Source organism: Rhincodon typus, chromosome 23 (assembly GCF_021869965.1).
Source record: "Rhincodon typus isolate 14 chromosome 23, sRhiTyp1.1, whole genome shotgun sequence".
Classification (NCBI taxonomy): domain Eukaryota; kingdom Metazoa; phylum Chordata; class Chondrichthyes; order Orectolobiformes; family Rhincodontidae; genus Rhincodon; species Rhincodon typus.
Window position 1 is genome coordinate 12121457 of NC_063354.1, and position 14824 is coordinate 12136280.

The 14824-nt window shown below is 42.0% G+C and overlaps 1 protein-coding gene across 1 annotated transcript in view; it reads left to right on the forward strand.

Annotated features, from left to right (window-relative positions):
• Positions 1-14824, forward strand: part of LOC109935499 (dual specificity mitogen-activated protein kinase kinase 6) — a 77276-nt gene that overhangs the window by 31227 nt on the left and 31225 nt on the right. The window contains exons 2-3 of the mRNA XM_048611100.1: positions 2739-2858; positions 12835-12883. Of these exons, the coding sequence (XP_048467057.1) occupies positions 2739-2858; positions 12835-12883 (169 nt within the window). The remainder of the gene's footprint in view (positions 1-2738; positions 2859-12834; positions 12884-14824) is intronic.

Here is a 14824-nt window from a genome sequence, read left to right on the forward strand (position 1 = left end):
AGACCCTTCATCAGAAATTTCTGATGAAGGGTCTAGGCCCGAAACGTCAGCCTCTCTGCTCCTATGATGCTGCTTGGCCTGCTGTGTTCATCCAGCCCTGCACCTTGTTGTCTCGGATTCTCCAGCATCTGCAGTTCCTACTATCTCTTATTGTTGGTATCCACTTGCTTGAGTCAATGTAGACCACCAACTAACAGGAAAGATATAGAGGAACAAATCTCCAAGGAAATTACAAAGAGATGCAGATATCATGGAATTGTTTTAATCAGGGATTTTACTTGCCTGAGTGTAGACTGGGATAGTGGTATTTTAAAGAGCCATGAAAGGTAAGCGTTCTCACCTTATCTTCAAGAGTATAAAGAGTACAAGAGGTGGCAAGTTATGCTGAACTTGTATAAGATACTAATTCGAAATCGGTTGGAGTGTTCTGTGCTGTTCTAGGTGCTTTAGGAAAGGTGTAAACACGTTGGAGAGTGTAGAGGAAATTTACGAGAATGATTCCAAGGATGAAAATCTTCAGTGATGAGGATAGATTGGAGGCAATGGGACGATTTCCTTGGTGAGGAGATTTCATAGAAGCTTGCAAAACCAAGGCGGGACTGGACAGAGTAGATATGGAGAAATTATTCCCTTTATAAAAGGATCAAGAACAAGAGGGCGCAGTTGTAAGGTAAAATGTGAAAGAAGCGAATGAAAATTCTTTTTCACACTGCAGGTGATTACGGTCTGAAGCACATTGTCTGAAAATGTGGTGGAGGCAGGTTCAATTGAGGCATTCAAAAGGGCATTATTGAAATAATTAGGGTCAAAAGGAAGAGGCAGGAAAATGGCATGGAGTTATAATGCTCACTCAGAAAGCCAGTGCAGTCACGAGGGGCTGAGTGGCCTCCGTCAGTGCTGTAACAATTCCATTTAACTGTTGCAATAGAGCAGTTGGTGGTCGCTACGCTATAGAATAATTCGTGTTGAGTCTGGCAGCAGTTAATTTCTTTAAAAAGTGCACTAATTGAAGTGCTCTTGAAGTGCAATTGTGATGCAAGAATGTTTCAGTTATATTATCTTATAGCTTTAAACTATGATGCACTGTCAAAATCATACAAACAATAAGAAAGGAGATGAATTGATTTGTAAGGTTAAGTGATTGAGATTTTTTTAAGGCAACACTGTTGCACCCAAATTAAGTGTGTAGCATTCATATTTCTTCAAGTCAAAGTAATAGTTTGATATAGTTTGAAATAGTTTGAAGACTAAACTAATGATGTTTCGTTGGTTTGTCCCATAATTGTTAAAAAACATGAATTGTAAAGTGAGGTGATGTGAAGAAATATATTTACTTTCCTGAAAATTGGATAGCTTAAGTATATCATTTGGTGAATATAAAGTCTTTTTCCACTGAAGAATGAAGTTAATATGTGGAGTTTTATACAACTGCTAATTATTTCAAAATTACAACATAAAGCACAGAACAACTGGACACCTCAGGTCACAAAGTATGGCTGTTGCTGCAGTGCACCCTGGCCAGTTGCATTATGTATATTCGCGGAACGACCCTATTCTCCTTTTATTTTCTCCAAAATCGGCAAGGGATCTAGTTTCAGATGTCATAGATCATCATAGAATCCCTACAGTGTGGAAACAGGCCCTTCAGCCCAACAAGTCCACACCGACCCTCAGAGAATCCCACCCCAGCCCATCCCCCTAATCTACGTATCCCCTGAACACACTACGGGCAATTCACCTAACCTGCACATCTTTGGACTGTGGGAGGAAACCGGAGCACCCAGAGGAAACCCAACCAGACACTGGGAAAATGTGCAAACTCCACACAGACAGTCACCTGAGGGTGGAATCAAACCCGGGTTCCTGGTGCTGTGAGGCAGCAGTGCTAACTACTGAGTCACCGTGCCATATGTACGGTTCGATTAACAGGAAGTTAGCCATTTTTAACGCATGGCTGGGGGAGCCTATCCCGATCCTCGCTCTCCCCTGAAAGATACACGCAGTGATTGGAACCAGGTGGACCTTGTTGACTGCGAGATCCTTGGGGTTGTCAACCAACGCCAATGGGGAAGCCCTGGCAGACCAATATTAGGGGATTTAGAATCCCCTCAGTTCAGGAGACTGACTCTGAGCTGACTGGCCGCAACCAGTGTACTGTGCACAAGTAAATAAAGGGGACTTGGTGATGGGATACCGGCCTCTGTGCGGTTATTTCAATGCCCTAAGCACAGATTGATGCTAATTTGGTGCTGCACTGACCAGATATACCAATTATGTTCATGACTACATGCACCGTATCCTGCCTTCATCCCTTTGCCACTTGTCATTTCTGTTCAATATATGGATGAGGTTTAATCACTGGGAGCTCATTCCTGCATTACAATTTAAACTAGTGATGTATTTCATTTCAAATGGTTAATTTCCTCAAATAGAATTGTGGCTTTGACTATCACTGCAATGTCTTCAATGTCAGGATCTTGTCTCCTAAAGAGTGGTGGAAGCAAATTCAGTTGTTAACTTTTGAAACAGAATTAGATAAATGCTTAACCAGAAAGAAAAAGGAAATGCAAAGCTACGGGAAATGAATGGATGGAGCGGAATGGAATTAATCGGCTGTGCCTTCCAAAGAGTTGGCACAGACATGATGGGTCAAATGGCTTTCTTCTGTGTGGCAAAACACATAGTAAAACATAACAAGCCGGAGGCCACGATGGCATATTGTTTCAATCTTATTAAAGGTGCTGGGCCTCAGTTCATCATCATCTCTTTTCTGTGGTTTATATCTTAACAGGTAAGAAAAAGAGCAGGGGACTGAAGTTATCGAAGGAAGTTTTCGAGCAACCACAGGCAAGCCCCACGTGAGTAGCCATAATTTTGTGAAACTTGGGATCGTTCAATGCTAGCCAGTACTGCAGAGGTTTTCTTTAAAAATCATAGAGCATGGGTAAGGGCTGACCAAGTGGGTAACATTTAGTATAATGGTCAGAAAAGACAGTTTGATCAGAAATAGGACAATTCACCATTACTGGTACAAATGAGAATGAGAAACCATGGTTATCTTTGTTAATTGGCTGGTGAGATTGTTGCATGTTAAATGTAATAAAGTAACTACATGCTGACAAATTTGACTGACTCTGTAAAACTTGTATTTTAGTCTCCTTCAGGAAACAAATTTCTGACTGAAGGAAGTAACTTATACAGGAATCAATGTTTCCTATGGGAATGGTAGGGTGTGGGCAAGGTTAGTTTAGTAAGGTGGTAATGGTTGACTACAACGGTCCTTGAGGAGGGTGGAGAGAGAAGCTGAGGTAGAATTGAGCTGCCATTGCTCGCAAGGGAGAGTATTGGTTTGTATTTGCTCGCTGATGAGAACTCCGTGTTGATTCCTCCGGGCTGTAGGGTGCCCAGGTGGAAAATAAGGAGGTGTTCTTCAAACATGCATTCACAAATTGAGTTCTCCATTTTCAAATAACCTTCCTTCCCATCCCCTGCCTCCCCTTCCAGCCCCACCTCCTCCCTTCCATTCCACCTTCTGACCCTCCCTTCCAGCCACCAAACAGATTCATCCCTCCCATCGACCAACCAGGTCGTACCTTCCACCAGCGTCCACCTATCACCACCACTCTGCCTCTTTATGTGCAGCTCACCCTACCTCCACATCCGGTCCTAAAAAAGTGTAATACCCGAAACGTTGACTGCTCCTTTCCTCCATAAGCTGCCTGGCCTGGTGTGTTCTTCCAGCCTCCTGTTTGTCTACCTTAGATTTCAGCATCTGCAGTTTCTTTTTGTCTCTAACTGAATATGGCTGATGTGGAGAGAGACACAAAGTGCAGAGTGTCAAGATGAAGAGCTCAAGGATTGGAGAGCAAATGTGGTTGGACTGTAGGGGGCCATAGAGTTAGGAAGGTGCATAGCTACAGAGGGATTTAAACACAAGGATGTGAATTTTACATGAATGGTCTTGGGGCTTCGGCTGGTGTGCAAAGACAGCAGGAACTTGGCCAAAAGAGGCAGTGTTTTGGAGGAGCTGAAGTCAATGCAAATTGAGCTAATTAGTGCTTTGGCGAGCATTGTAAACTTTGTGTCTGATGGTGACAAATGGCAGAGGGATTCAGTGGGAAGCTGGTACTATCTCTGGGCTAAAGACAGGTCATGTTACCGAGGTGCACGCATTTGTAATGGAAAGTGTTTGAAACAGAACCTCAGCACAGTGTTGAATAGGATACTGAGGTTGGAGGTTATATTCCCTTCTGTTGTTGAAGTGCTTTGCCTGTACTACTGAGTTCTTATGTTTCATTACCTGAATTTCACCAGAATCATTTCATTGCTGCATTTGAAGAAATGCTGATATATGCTTATGAGGATTTGATATGACAAATAGATTTGAAATGTATGAAGCAACATGATTCAACACATGAAGAATGTTTTACAAACAAAGACATGACTCACAGGATCAAAAGGATCAGAGAATTCCACAAACACCAGTGGGCATTTGTGCTGCGATCTTGACTCTGTTATGGTTAAGTAAAAGATATGAGAGATGCCACTGTCTAGATGATTGTGGCACAAGGTAAAGAGGGGATGGATGCAAGCCTTTAATTCTGCAGAGCGTTGATCGTGAGTGTTTAAAAATAGACCTGGTTGATTCGCTTGATTAAGAGATAATGATGTCGCTGGCATAAGACAAAGAGCAGGTATACAGATGAGAACTTGGCGCATCATAACGTTCCAGGCTATGGACCAAGTGCTGGTAAATGGGGTTAGGTTGAAGGTCCGGTGGTTCTCACATGGTGGTGCAGGCTTGATGGACTGAAAGGCCTTTCTGCACTGCATGCTTCTGTGATTCTATAGTTCCCACATGTTATAGAGATATCTTACTAGTATTTTCCTGTCTCTCTCTTCTGGTTACCATGTACCACTGCTGGTGCGAGACAGTCTTGGAGCCTTCATCTTCTATCCAGTTCGTGGCTGTACTGCAGCTCCAGTAGGTGATATGGCTGGAATAGCCATAGCCACTCCCAAATGCTGATCATTGCTTCTGAAGTAATTAGGATCAGCCATGGCCCTACCATCCAACACCTCAAAGACCACTTTGTAATAATTAGATTGGATAATTCAGTGTGATATGCGTATTTTGTTCAGAACAGCTCAATGCCATCCATAAATCCTGTTGGGGTATAATGTTTTTTTAAAAAAATGAACAATTGTTGCAAAACTATCTAAGTCATAGAGTCATAGAGATATACAGCACGGAAACAGACCTTTCGGTCCAACAAGTCCATACTGACCAGATAGCCTAAATTAATCTAGTCCCATTTGTCAGTATTTGACCCATATCCCTCTAAACCTTTCCTATTCACATACCCATCCAGATGCCTTTTAAATGTTGTAATTGTGCCAGCCTCCACCACTTCCTCTGGCAGCTCATTCCATACACGCAGTACCCTCTGTGTGAAAAAATTGTCCCTTAGGTCCTTTTTAAATATTTCCCCTTTGACTTTAAACCTAAGGCCTCTAGTCTTGGACTCCCCTACGCTGGGGAAAAGACTGCGACTATTCATCCTATCCATGCCCCTCATAATTTTATAAACCTCTATAAGATCACCCCGTCAGCCTCTGACCATTCAGGGAAAATAGCCCCAGCCTATTCAGCCTCTCCTTGTAGCTAAAACCCTCCAACCCCAGCAATATCCTTGTAAATCTTTTCTGAACCCTTTCACAACATCCTTCCTATAGAAGAGAGACCAGAATTGAATGCGTACTGTAATTTGTTGATATGTTTTGAAGTTAAGTCCAATTTCTCGGAAACTATGTTCCTACTCTGTGTTGACAGTGCACAGGCACTACAGTCTCTGGAAGTATGTGAGAGAATCTTTGTTAGAGGCACCCTCTGTAAACCATATGAGATGGAGTGGCACTGCCAGTGGATGGTATCTATTTTTTCCCCTTGATAGGGCCTTTAGTTGACCATTTGGCCCAGAGGAAAACTGATACGAACAAGTTTGCAAGCCCTTGACAATCTACTCTTGACAGAACTGCAATAACGCTGAATACTTCACGGAGTACTCCCAATTCTTCTCTATTGTAGTTAAGGCCTCAAGAACGCTAATTGTAGTCACCGACCTGTGAGACTAAGGACTATTCTTAGCACGAACCACTCCATGTACCTCCTCCACCAATGTTCCTTGGTAAATGAGATTGGCATGTTAGATTAGACAGTCCAAACATCTGCTCAAGGGCTTGTATTGCTCATGCGTTTCACTGCTGTTTTCGGTGATAGTAGGTGCCTTTCAATAAACACTCATCAACCCTCCCCTTTCCTCTGAGATCACATTGGGGCCCTATGGAGGAATTACTCATGAAACATAATGAGAAATGAGGTAACATGTTGTTTGAAGGATATTGAATTGTGTGTATACATTGAGGATCCAGCCACCATGTTTCCTAACATAATGAGCATCATGGGTGCTGAACTGACAAGAACATTATGTTTGTTTAAGGTGACCTGTGTATGAATTTTTGCCATGTTTACCACATAAACACTCGTACCATTAGCTAACACTTTGATATGAAGTTACAGGAAGTCTGATTTTCACATTGTATAACATCCTCAGTGTTGAACTATTTTGGTTTCTTCTTCCTGTCTTTGTCTGAAGCTGTTACTTCTATGAGCATATTTTGTATCTAATTACCTGATTGTTTTTAGGTACAAATCACAGATGTACTTTGGTAATTGCCAGCTGTTTTCTCGAATGTTTGATGACCGTTTTCCAACTAGTTTGCAGGTCTTTTAAAAGTAAATGTCATCATTTCTTCCATGCTGCAGTTGCACAATAAAACTTGGGTTTTATTTTTGACTCCCATGCTCTCATCTCCATCTTTAAGATTCCTGCTTTGATGAAATCTTTTGTCATGTCCCTTTTCATCTAATTGGATCTACAGCTGTCTGTGTTTTCTCCTGTTATATCCTTAGCTGGCCCTCCTTAGGGCCATATGCTCCTCCCCAAACTCTCCTCTTTCCCTTCAGTGACCACAGAATTGTTTTATTTTCTTGCTGATCATCAAACTACTAATCTGAAAGGGTGATTCCACTTCAAAGCATATATAGCAATTTTAGCACATCCTGTGGACACATTATTATGAATGCACATTATCCTTTGTTTCCTTTTGAAGAAGCCACATGAATTGTTTCTGAAGTTATGACATTGAGGAGAAGAAATGTCCTGAATGTATAAGTACACTGTTAAAGAGTAGTGTGTTCCAATCTTTGAAATCTCTTGCAAGATGCTTATTCTCTTCGACTGTGTGAAACATTACTGCCGTAATAAGCCCAAATATTTATTAATGTATTAATATTTACTATTTTTCTGAGAAAATAGAAACCTGTAACGCTGAAGTTCTTTCTCTGTAAAAGATTAAAAAACAAGACAAAGTTCGTTTCACCGCAGTTCAGTTGACTGAGAGGTGTTCTGTGCAATCAGCCATCAAAGTTGATTTTAAGCTACCATCCACTCACAATACATTCAGGTCCAGCCGTAAGTCTGTTCTGTTGGTCCCATGCTAACCTTTTTGATGGAGGAGAAACTGTGACTTGAGGTGTACCAGATAAAGTGAACATTTATTTGCTGAAACCACAGTGTACTTATTGAAGATATTCAATAAATAGACTCGATAAATTCACACAAGATTTTCTGACATCCTGTAAATTCCCTGCAAAAGAATTCCGTAAGCCCTCATTTAAAGTTGGCCTGTTGAACGTTGTTTTGCTTTAATGTTGATAAGTTAATGGGGCAGGTACTCTCGTTGATTGTTGTGAAATTTAACACTGTTCCTTGATGACTTCGGCTAGTACCTCTGCCCCCAACTGCCCAACCTCCGAGTCATGGCCTCTTCCTTCTCCATGAGTCACCCAGGTGTTGCTTCCCTCTCCTGGACTCACATTTCCATTCAAGATCCAGATTCAATCCGTACTGATGTCACGGAAGTGCGAGTCTCCAGAATTCACAAGATCGGGGCTTTTTCAGTCGCTGTTCTTCTCTTTTGAAATGATTTTCAAAGTTGCTTTTGTCTCACTGCTGTTCTCCGAATGCTCACTATGAGCACCTAGTCCAGGGAAGTGGCGAAGGGGGGAGCTTGTTTTATAAAAAGAGGAATTGCAAAAGCCTCAACGTGTTTGAAAAATTGGGACTTGCATTTTCACAACATCGGAACTCTTAACTTCAGGTTGGATCTTGATGGGAGCACAAGTCCGGGAGAAGGGAGGGATGTGAGTTTGGAGAGGGATGGAAAGGCCCTAACTCAGAGGGTGAGGGTGTGGATATGGCCTGCAGCTACTAGGAGCATCCGTGAGCGGGATACTGAGGAAGCAGGTTTGCTGCCGAGAAGGAGGTACTGTAAGAGCAAGTTACATTTTTCTTATCTTTTAACATAAGTTTAAAAATATTCCAGTTACTCAGTTAAAATTTAACAATGCAAAATATTTTACTTATACGGTGTACAGTGTTTTAATTTTTTCTGTTAAGAACGTTCCAACAGAACTGAACTATAGTTTTAAGATCGGTTCCTGTGGGAAGCAGTGTTTCACTTAAAGTTGTGATGTTCAGAAATGCAGCCACAACTTTAAGTGAGAACATACTGCACGCTGTGATTATATGTGTGTACCAATCTCATATTTAACCAGAAATTAATTTCTAATGTTCTTACCATTGTCATAATTTGTCATAGTTACAGAATAAATCTTGTATTTCATTTATTGGAAGTGTATCCTGATAACTTTACCATTTAAAAAGATGGATGTTTTTGAGAGGTAAATTGTTTAAAAATTTATTGCAATGAACTAAGTGTAACTTTGTATCAACTAGAATAGCTGATGCCCTGTCATATGTGAATCTATTATTCTTGTATCTCTGTTAACCTTGCATCCAGCCTTTGCTGTGAGCAACATTATCCTTCGTCTCTTGATTTGTACCAAGTTCTGTTCCTCTGTTGCCTGTGTTTGTTGTCTTACATTAACTGCCATTTAAGCAGTGCCTCAATTTTAAAATTCTCATCCTTATTTTCAAATCCCATTACGGCCTTGGTCTTCCAAATCTCTGCAATCTCCTTCATTCCCATCTCTCTCCAGGATCTCTGCATTCCTTTAATTCTGGAATTCTTGATGTTAATATCTCCAATTGTGGCATCTGTGTTTTAATGAACTTCCAAGGTGGATGTGGGCACAATTACAATGTTTAAAAAACATTTGGATAAGTATATGAATAGGAAAGGTTTGGAGGGATATGGGGCAGGAGCAGGCAGGTGGGACTAGTTTAGTTTGGGATTGTGTTCAGCTTGGACTGGTTGGACCAAAGGGTCTGATACCATGTTGTATAACTCTGACTCAATGACAGCATATTTCCTTCATGAAAGTTATGTTAATGAACTTGTTCGATTTTAGTGAACCTGGTAGATTTTTATGACAGCGGTTACATGGTTACCGTTAGGCTAGATTTTGAATTTCAAATTTCATTAAATTCAAATTTCACCATCTGCCATGATGGACACTGAACCCATGATCTGAGAACATCAGTCTGGGATTCCAGGTTAATTGTCCACTGACATATCCACAATACCACTGCCTAATGCCTCAGTTTAACAATCAAGAACATAGAACATAGAACAGTACAGCACAGTACAGGCCCTTCGGCCCACGATGTTGTGCCAAACTTTTACCCAAAACCGAAGGTCTATCGAACCTCCACCGCTACTTTATACTATCATCCATATGCCTATCTAATAGCCCCTAATGAGGCTGACTCCACTATCCTCTCCGGCAATGCATTCCACGCCCCTGCCACTCTCTGAGTAAAGAACCTACCTCTGACGTCTCCCCGATATCTACCTCCACTCACTTTAAAACTATGTCCCCTCGTAAAAGGAAAAAGTCTCTGGCTGTCTACTCTATCTATACCTCTGATCATTTTGTACACCTCTATCAAGTCACAGTAGACTAATGGGTTCGTAATTATTGTGTTCAATAACTGGGTTGTTTTTATCGTGCTTTTTGTGCACAGAATGTACCAGGAAATTGTTTCACATTGCTGGTTAGATGCCATTGTTGTAGCTGTACTGGAACAGCTTGGCTAGGGGTGTGGCATGTTTTAGAGCACAAATCTCTACCACCGTTACTGAACACTGTCAGGGCCCATAGCCTTTGCAGCATCCAGTGCCTCTAGCCATTTCTTGATATTATGTTGGGTGAATTTGTTCTCAGGCTGAATTGAATTGGCTGAAGACTGACATCTGCGATGCTAGGAACCTCCAGAGAAGGCTGGGTTAGAAGCAATAATCTTTAGCCTTATCTTTTGTTCTGCTGGGCTTTTACTTATGCATTCATGCGATGAGGACATCACTAGCCAGTGTTTATTGCCCATTCCTAATTGCCCAGTGAGTAGTTGAGAGTCAACCACATTGCTATGGATCTGGAATCAATGTCGTCCAGACCAGTTAAGGATGATGGATAATAGATGTCCTTCCTAAAGGACATGCGTTTTTCCTGACAATCAGGCAATGGTTTCATGGTCATCATTAAACTCTTAATTTTCAGATTATTTTTGGATTCAAATTCCACCATTTGCTATGGCGGGTTTCAAACCCTGGTCCCCAGACATGTCCATCCTGGGCCTCCTCCAGTGTCACAATGACGCCACCCGCAAACTGGAGGAGCAGCACCTCATATGCTGCCTTGGGAGCCTACAGCCCGATGGAATTCACTAGTTTTAAAATCTCCCCATTCCACGGCCTCATCCCATGTCCAACCCTCCCTCTCATCCCCGCCTTCTTGACCTGACACAACCTGTCCATCTTCTCTCCCACCTATCCGCTCCACCCATCCCACTGACCAATCCCCACCACTCCCTACCTGCACTCACCTATCACCATCCCACCTACCTTCCCCTGCCCCACTCCTCCTCTCTCTATTTATTTCTGAGCTCCCTTCCCCCTCCCCCATTTCTGAAGAAGGGCCCTGACTCAGAACATCAGCTTTCCTGCTCCTATGATGATGCCTGGCCTGCTGTGTTCATCCAGCTCTACACTGCGTTATCTCTGACTCCAGTATCTGCAGTTCTTTCCATCTCCCCAGAACATTACCTGGGTTTATGGATTAATAGTCCAGTGGTAATGCCACTAGGCCGTCGCCTATCCCTTCTCGCTCATCATTGAGCAGGGGATGTTGGTGGAACCACCTCCTGCATTGTGATACCAGCCTCTGCCAATGTGCCTTGTTCTTGTTGCCAAGTTGTTCAAACCAGTGCATTTTTTATTTTGCAGAAGAACAGAAATTTCCAATAATTTCACTGGCAAAGGCATTTTCTGATTTCTAAAAAAAATTGTACTGTAGGATACAGAAGTAGTTATTCATGAACATTATGTAAACTCCAGTCAGGTGTGCGGAGAGGATATCTACAAGAACTGTGATGTATTTTCCCTTCTGTGCTATCCTTTTGTATCTCTTTGTGGTCAGGACAGGAAGCACAGCCAGGGGACTGGGCGCTCGTTTTAAAGGCGAAGATCAGAAATAAATAAGGTGGACATACAGTGACTTGTGTGTCTGCCTTTCCAACTTTGCCTGAGGGGGCTGGATCAGAAAACTGACATCTATTTGGATGTGGTGTAGAAATATTCCCGGAATAAAGAGCAATTCCAGACTCCTGTTTTAAATATGTTTCGTATTGTTTACATACATGAATAGAAGGTTTTCCCTGCTGCCCATCCAGTTTGCTCTCCCAGGGGAGTGGGGGTGAGCTGGGTGGGATGGTATAAGGGCTGGGAGGGGAGAATGAGGGGACGGGATGGGGTGGGAGGTTGTGGGGGGCTAAGTAGATAGTTGGAATGGTATGCAGTTCTTGGCTGAGGATCTCTTCTGCTGTGCAGTTAGCGACTGAGGAAGAGGGTTCTGTTGCACTGTTAGTATTACACAGGGCTATCCAGCAAGACCTGTCAAGTAATGGTCAGCCCTGGCCCTTAGATTTGTGATCTGCAGATCCTACTGGCAATGTACTGTGTTTGTATGCTTTTCTTTCAGAAACAAATGCAGAAATAGCATCCTTCCTGAATCACAGGAGCAGGCCTTTTGGTCCATCATGTTGATTCAGGAATCTAAAAGACCTATTCATTTAGTCTCGGTCTCCCTCTCTTTGCCTCTACCCTTCTCGGATTTTCGTTTTTATTTTCAGATGTTTCTCTTTTGGGAAAAAAAATCTATCAAGGCTTTGCTTTCAGCATTGATATTGGAAATTCATTCCATGCTTCAACTCATATGTCATATAAATTTTCACAAGCCCCCACATTTGTTCTCAGGGTGATTTTTTTTCAACATAGATATTCCTAATCAACCTGTTCAGAGATGTTATGACACACTTGAACCCCAAATCTCCTGCCTCAGAGGTAGGGACACTACCACTGCACCACCAGAGCCCCTTGTGTTTTCTTTTTAAATTCATGCACTTGAGAACTCAAGCATCCACAACATTGACTCACCAATCAATGGGAATCATTTTTGTTAACGTACCAGTTCAAAATGCTGAATACTTTAACATACGTTTCCCCCCCCGATCACCAGCTTTATGCTCACGAAGAGAACCTCACCTTATCCAGCCTGCTTTCTCAAGTAGCCTCTTGTTCGCAAGGTTGTCTTTGCGAATCTCTTCTGTACCCTTAATGCAGCCTTGACATTTAATTGCAGCTTGAACCATCTGAAGCATGTTTCCTCAGTCTCCCGCGCGTAACAGCGAGTTCTCGGGGTTTGCTGCAAAAACTTGTGTAAGCTGAAATCCTTCTGTTTTCTCTCTGCAGTCCACCAAGAGACCTGGATTCAAAGGCTTGTATTGCTATTGGTGAAAAGGTAAGAGTCATTCTGATTACTCCCCCTAATGACTCCATCACTTCGGAATACGGCATGTGGAAAGAATGTGACATAAAACCATTATTTTGAGATGTGGTTTCATAGCCACGTTTTACGTCTCAAATTTTGTAACATCCTTTTTGTGGTGATGTGCTTAAAAACAAATCTTAGGCAGTGACAAATACTTAGAAAGGTACAAAGTGAATGAACTGTCCTTTTTACGTTGAATAATGGAAATTTTAATCTGGAAGCTCCCTGTGGGAGCATGCCATGACATAATACAGAAGTGCCCAACCTTTTGGCACAGATTGGGGGTGTAGGCACATTTCAATCTTTCTCTTCCTTGGGGGCCTGGTGAGCAAATTCCTGTAAAGGTCACCTTAACAGTTACGATGAGCTCCATGAGAAACAGTTCTAAAGCAATAAATGGATCATTTTAAAGGCGTGATTAATAGAAATGACTGTTAAAATATGCCAAGCAGCAAGGCTGAATAATAAAGCCTTTTTGGTTAAGAGGCAGAGCTGGAGAGAGAAAAAGAATCAGGCTCAATTCCTGAACAGAGGAATGGAGTGGTGACAGGGGCTGAGCTGAGGAACTAGGTTTAGCTAAAGCTGATCTTGGGTCCCCTCAGGCTGAACACTGTCTGAGCTGGTGGAATTAATGTGAAAGTGAGGGTTAGATGTGAATTGACTTTCACGCTGGAGTATCTTTCTGTCACAGCTTGTGTTCTGTCTCTTCTCCCCTTTTTCCCGTCTGTACACTCTCAGCTCTTTCACCCTCATTTCTGTCTCTTTCTCACTCCTCTCCCCCCACTCTGTCTGAACCCCCTCCTCCTCCTCTGTCTTACCTCTGTCACTGTCCTGTCTTATTCTGCCTCCTTTAATTTAAAAAAAAAATCCATGGGGCTTTGCACTTCAACAGTTTGTACCAACAAACATTTCGTGGTGAAATGAATATTTTTTGTGATTTGATTAAAAGCGATTTCTGTTTCAGAAGTGAAAGGGAAGTAAAATTAGCAGGAGCAGTCCCAGTGTTCACTATCACAGCCCGTCTCACAGTTTCCTTCCACCAGCTGAAGCCCATTGCTTTCTCCCCATTTCCAAAATCTTCCCCTTGTACTTAGTTGTATTTCAAACTCTGGTTTCAAATAAAACATAAATAAAATTTTAGAAAATCAATATACTTTCACTTAACATCATTTATCTCCTGGCCTATGATCCTTCTCATGTAAGGCTGAGTAATGATTAATTATGGAAACTCTATGAATGAGCTGTAAATTTCTAAAGTTGAGATCAAGCTGTACAAAATGCTCTGGTTCAGAGGTTTTTGCCCCTAGGTTAAGTTGTAAGCTGTTTGCTTGTTGTTCACTCTGATCAGAGACATGTATGACAAAGTGTTATTTTTTAAGATTAGTTTATTTTTCACAATGACAAAATAACATGGAATTTTACAATACCCCTGCCTGTTCCGTCTAAAAGGTATTTATGCTGCGTACAAGTCTCCTCCCAACGTCATCTCATTGGTGGACTTGTTTAGTTAACTGGGCACTGCTGATTTTTGATATCGTAGTCCTCTGTCCTTGAATTGGTAGAATTGTTGAGAATAAAGCCCTTAAATGCCTGCATAATTGTCTGAGCATGAGGGCCTGTTGTGTATTTTCAGATAGGAATTGATTGGAAGGGCGTTTGCAGCACAGTGGTAGAGTCTGAACCTTTGAGACAGGAGGCCTGAGTTCAAGTACCCCCCTGCTCCAGAAGTGTGTCATAACATCTCTGAACAGGTTCACTAGAAAATATCTAGGAATTGATTGGATGAACAACAGAAGCTATAAAAGTCAGAGATAGTAGGAACTGCAGATGCTGGAGAATTTGAGATAACAAGGTGTAGAGCTGGATGAACACAGGCCAAGCAGCATCAGAGGAGCAGGAAGGCTGACATTT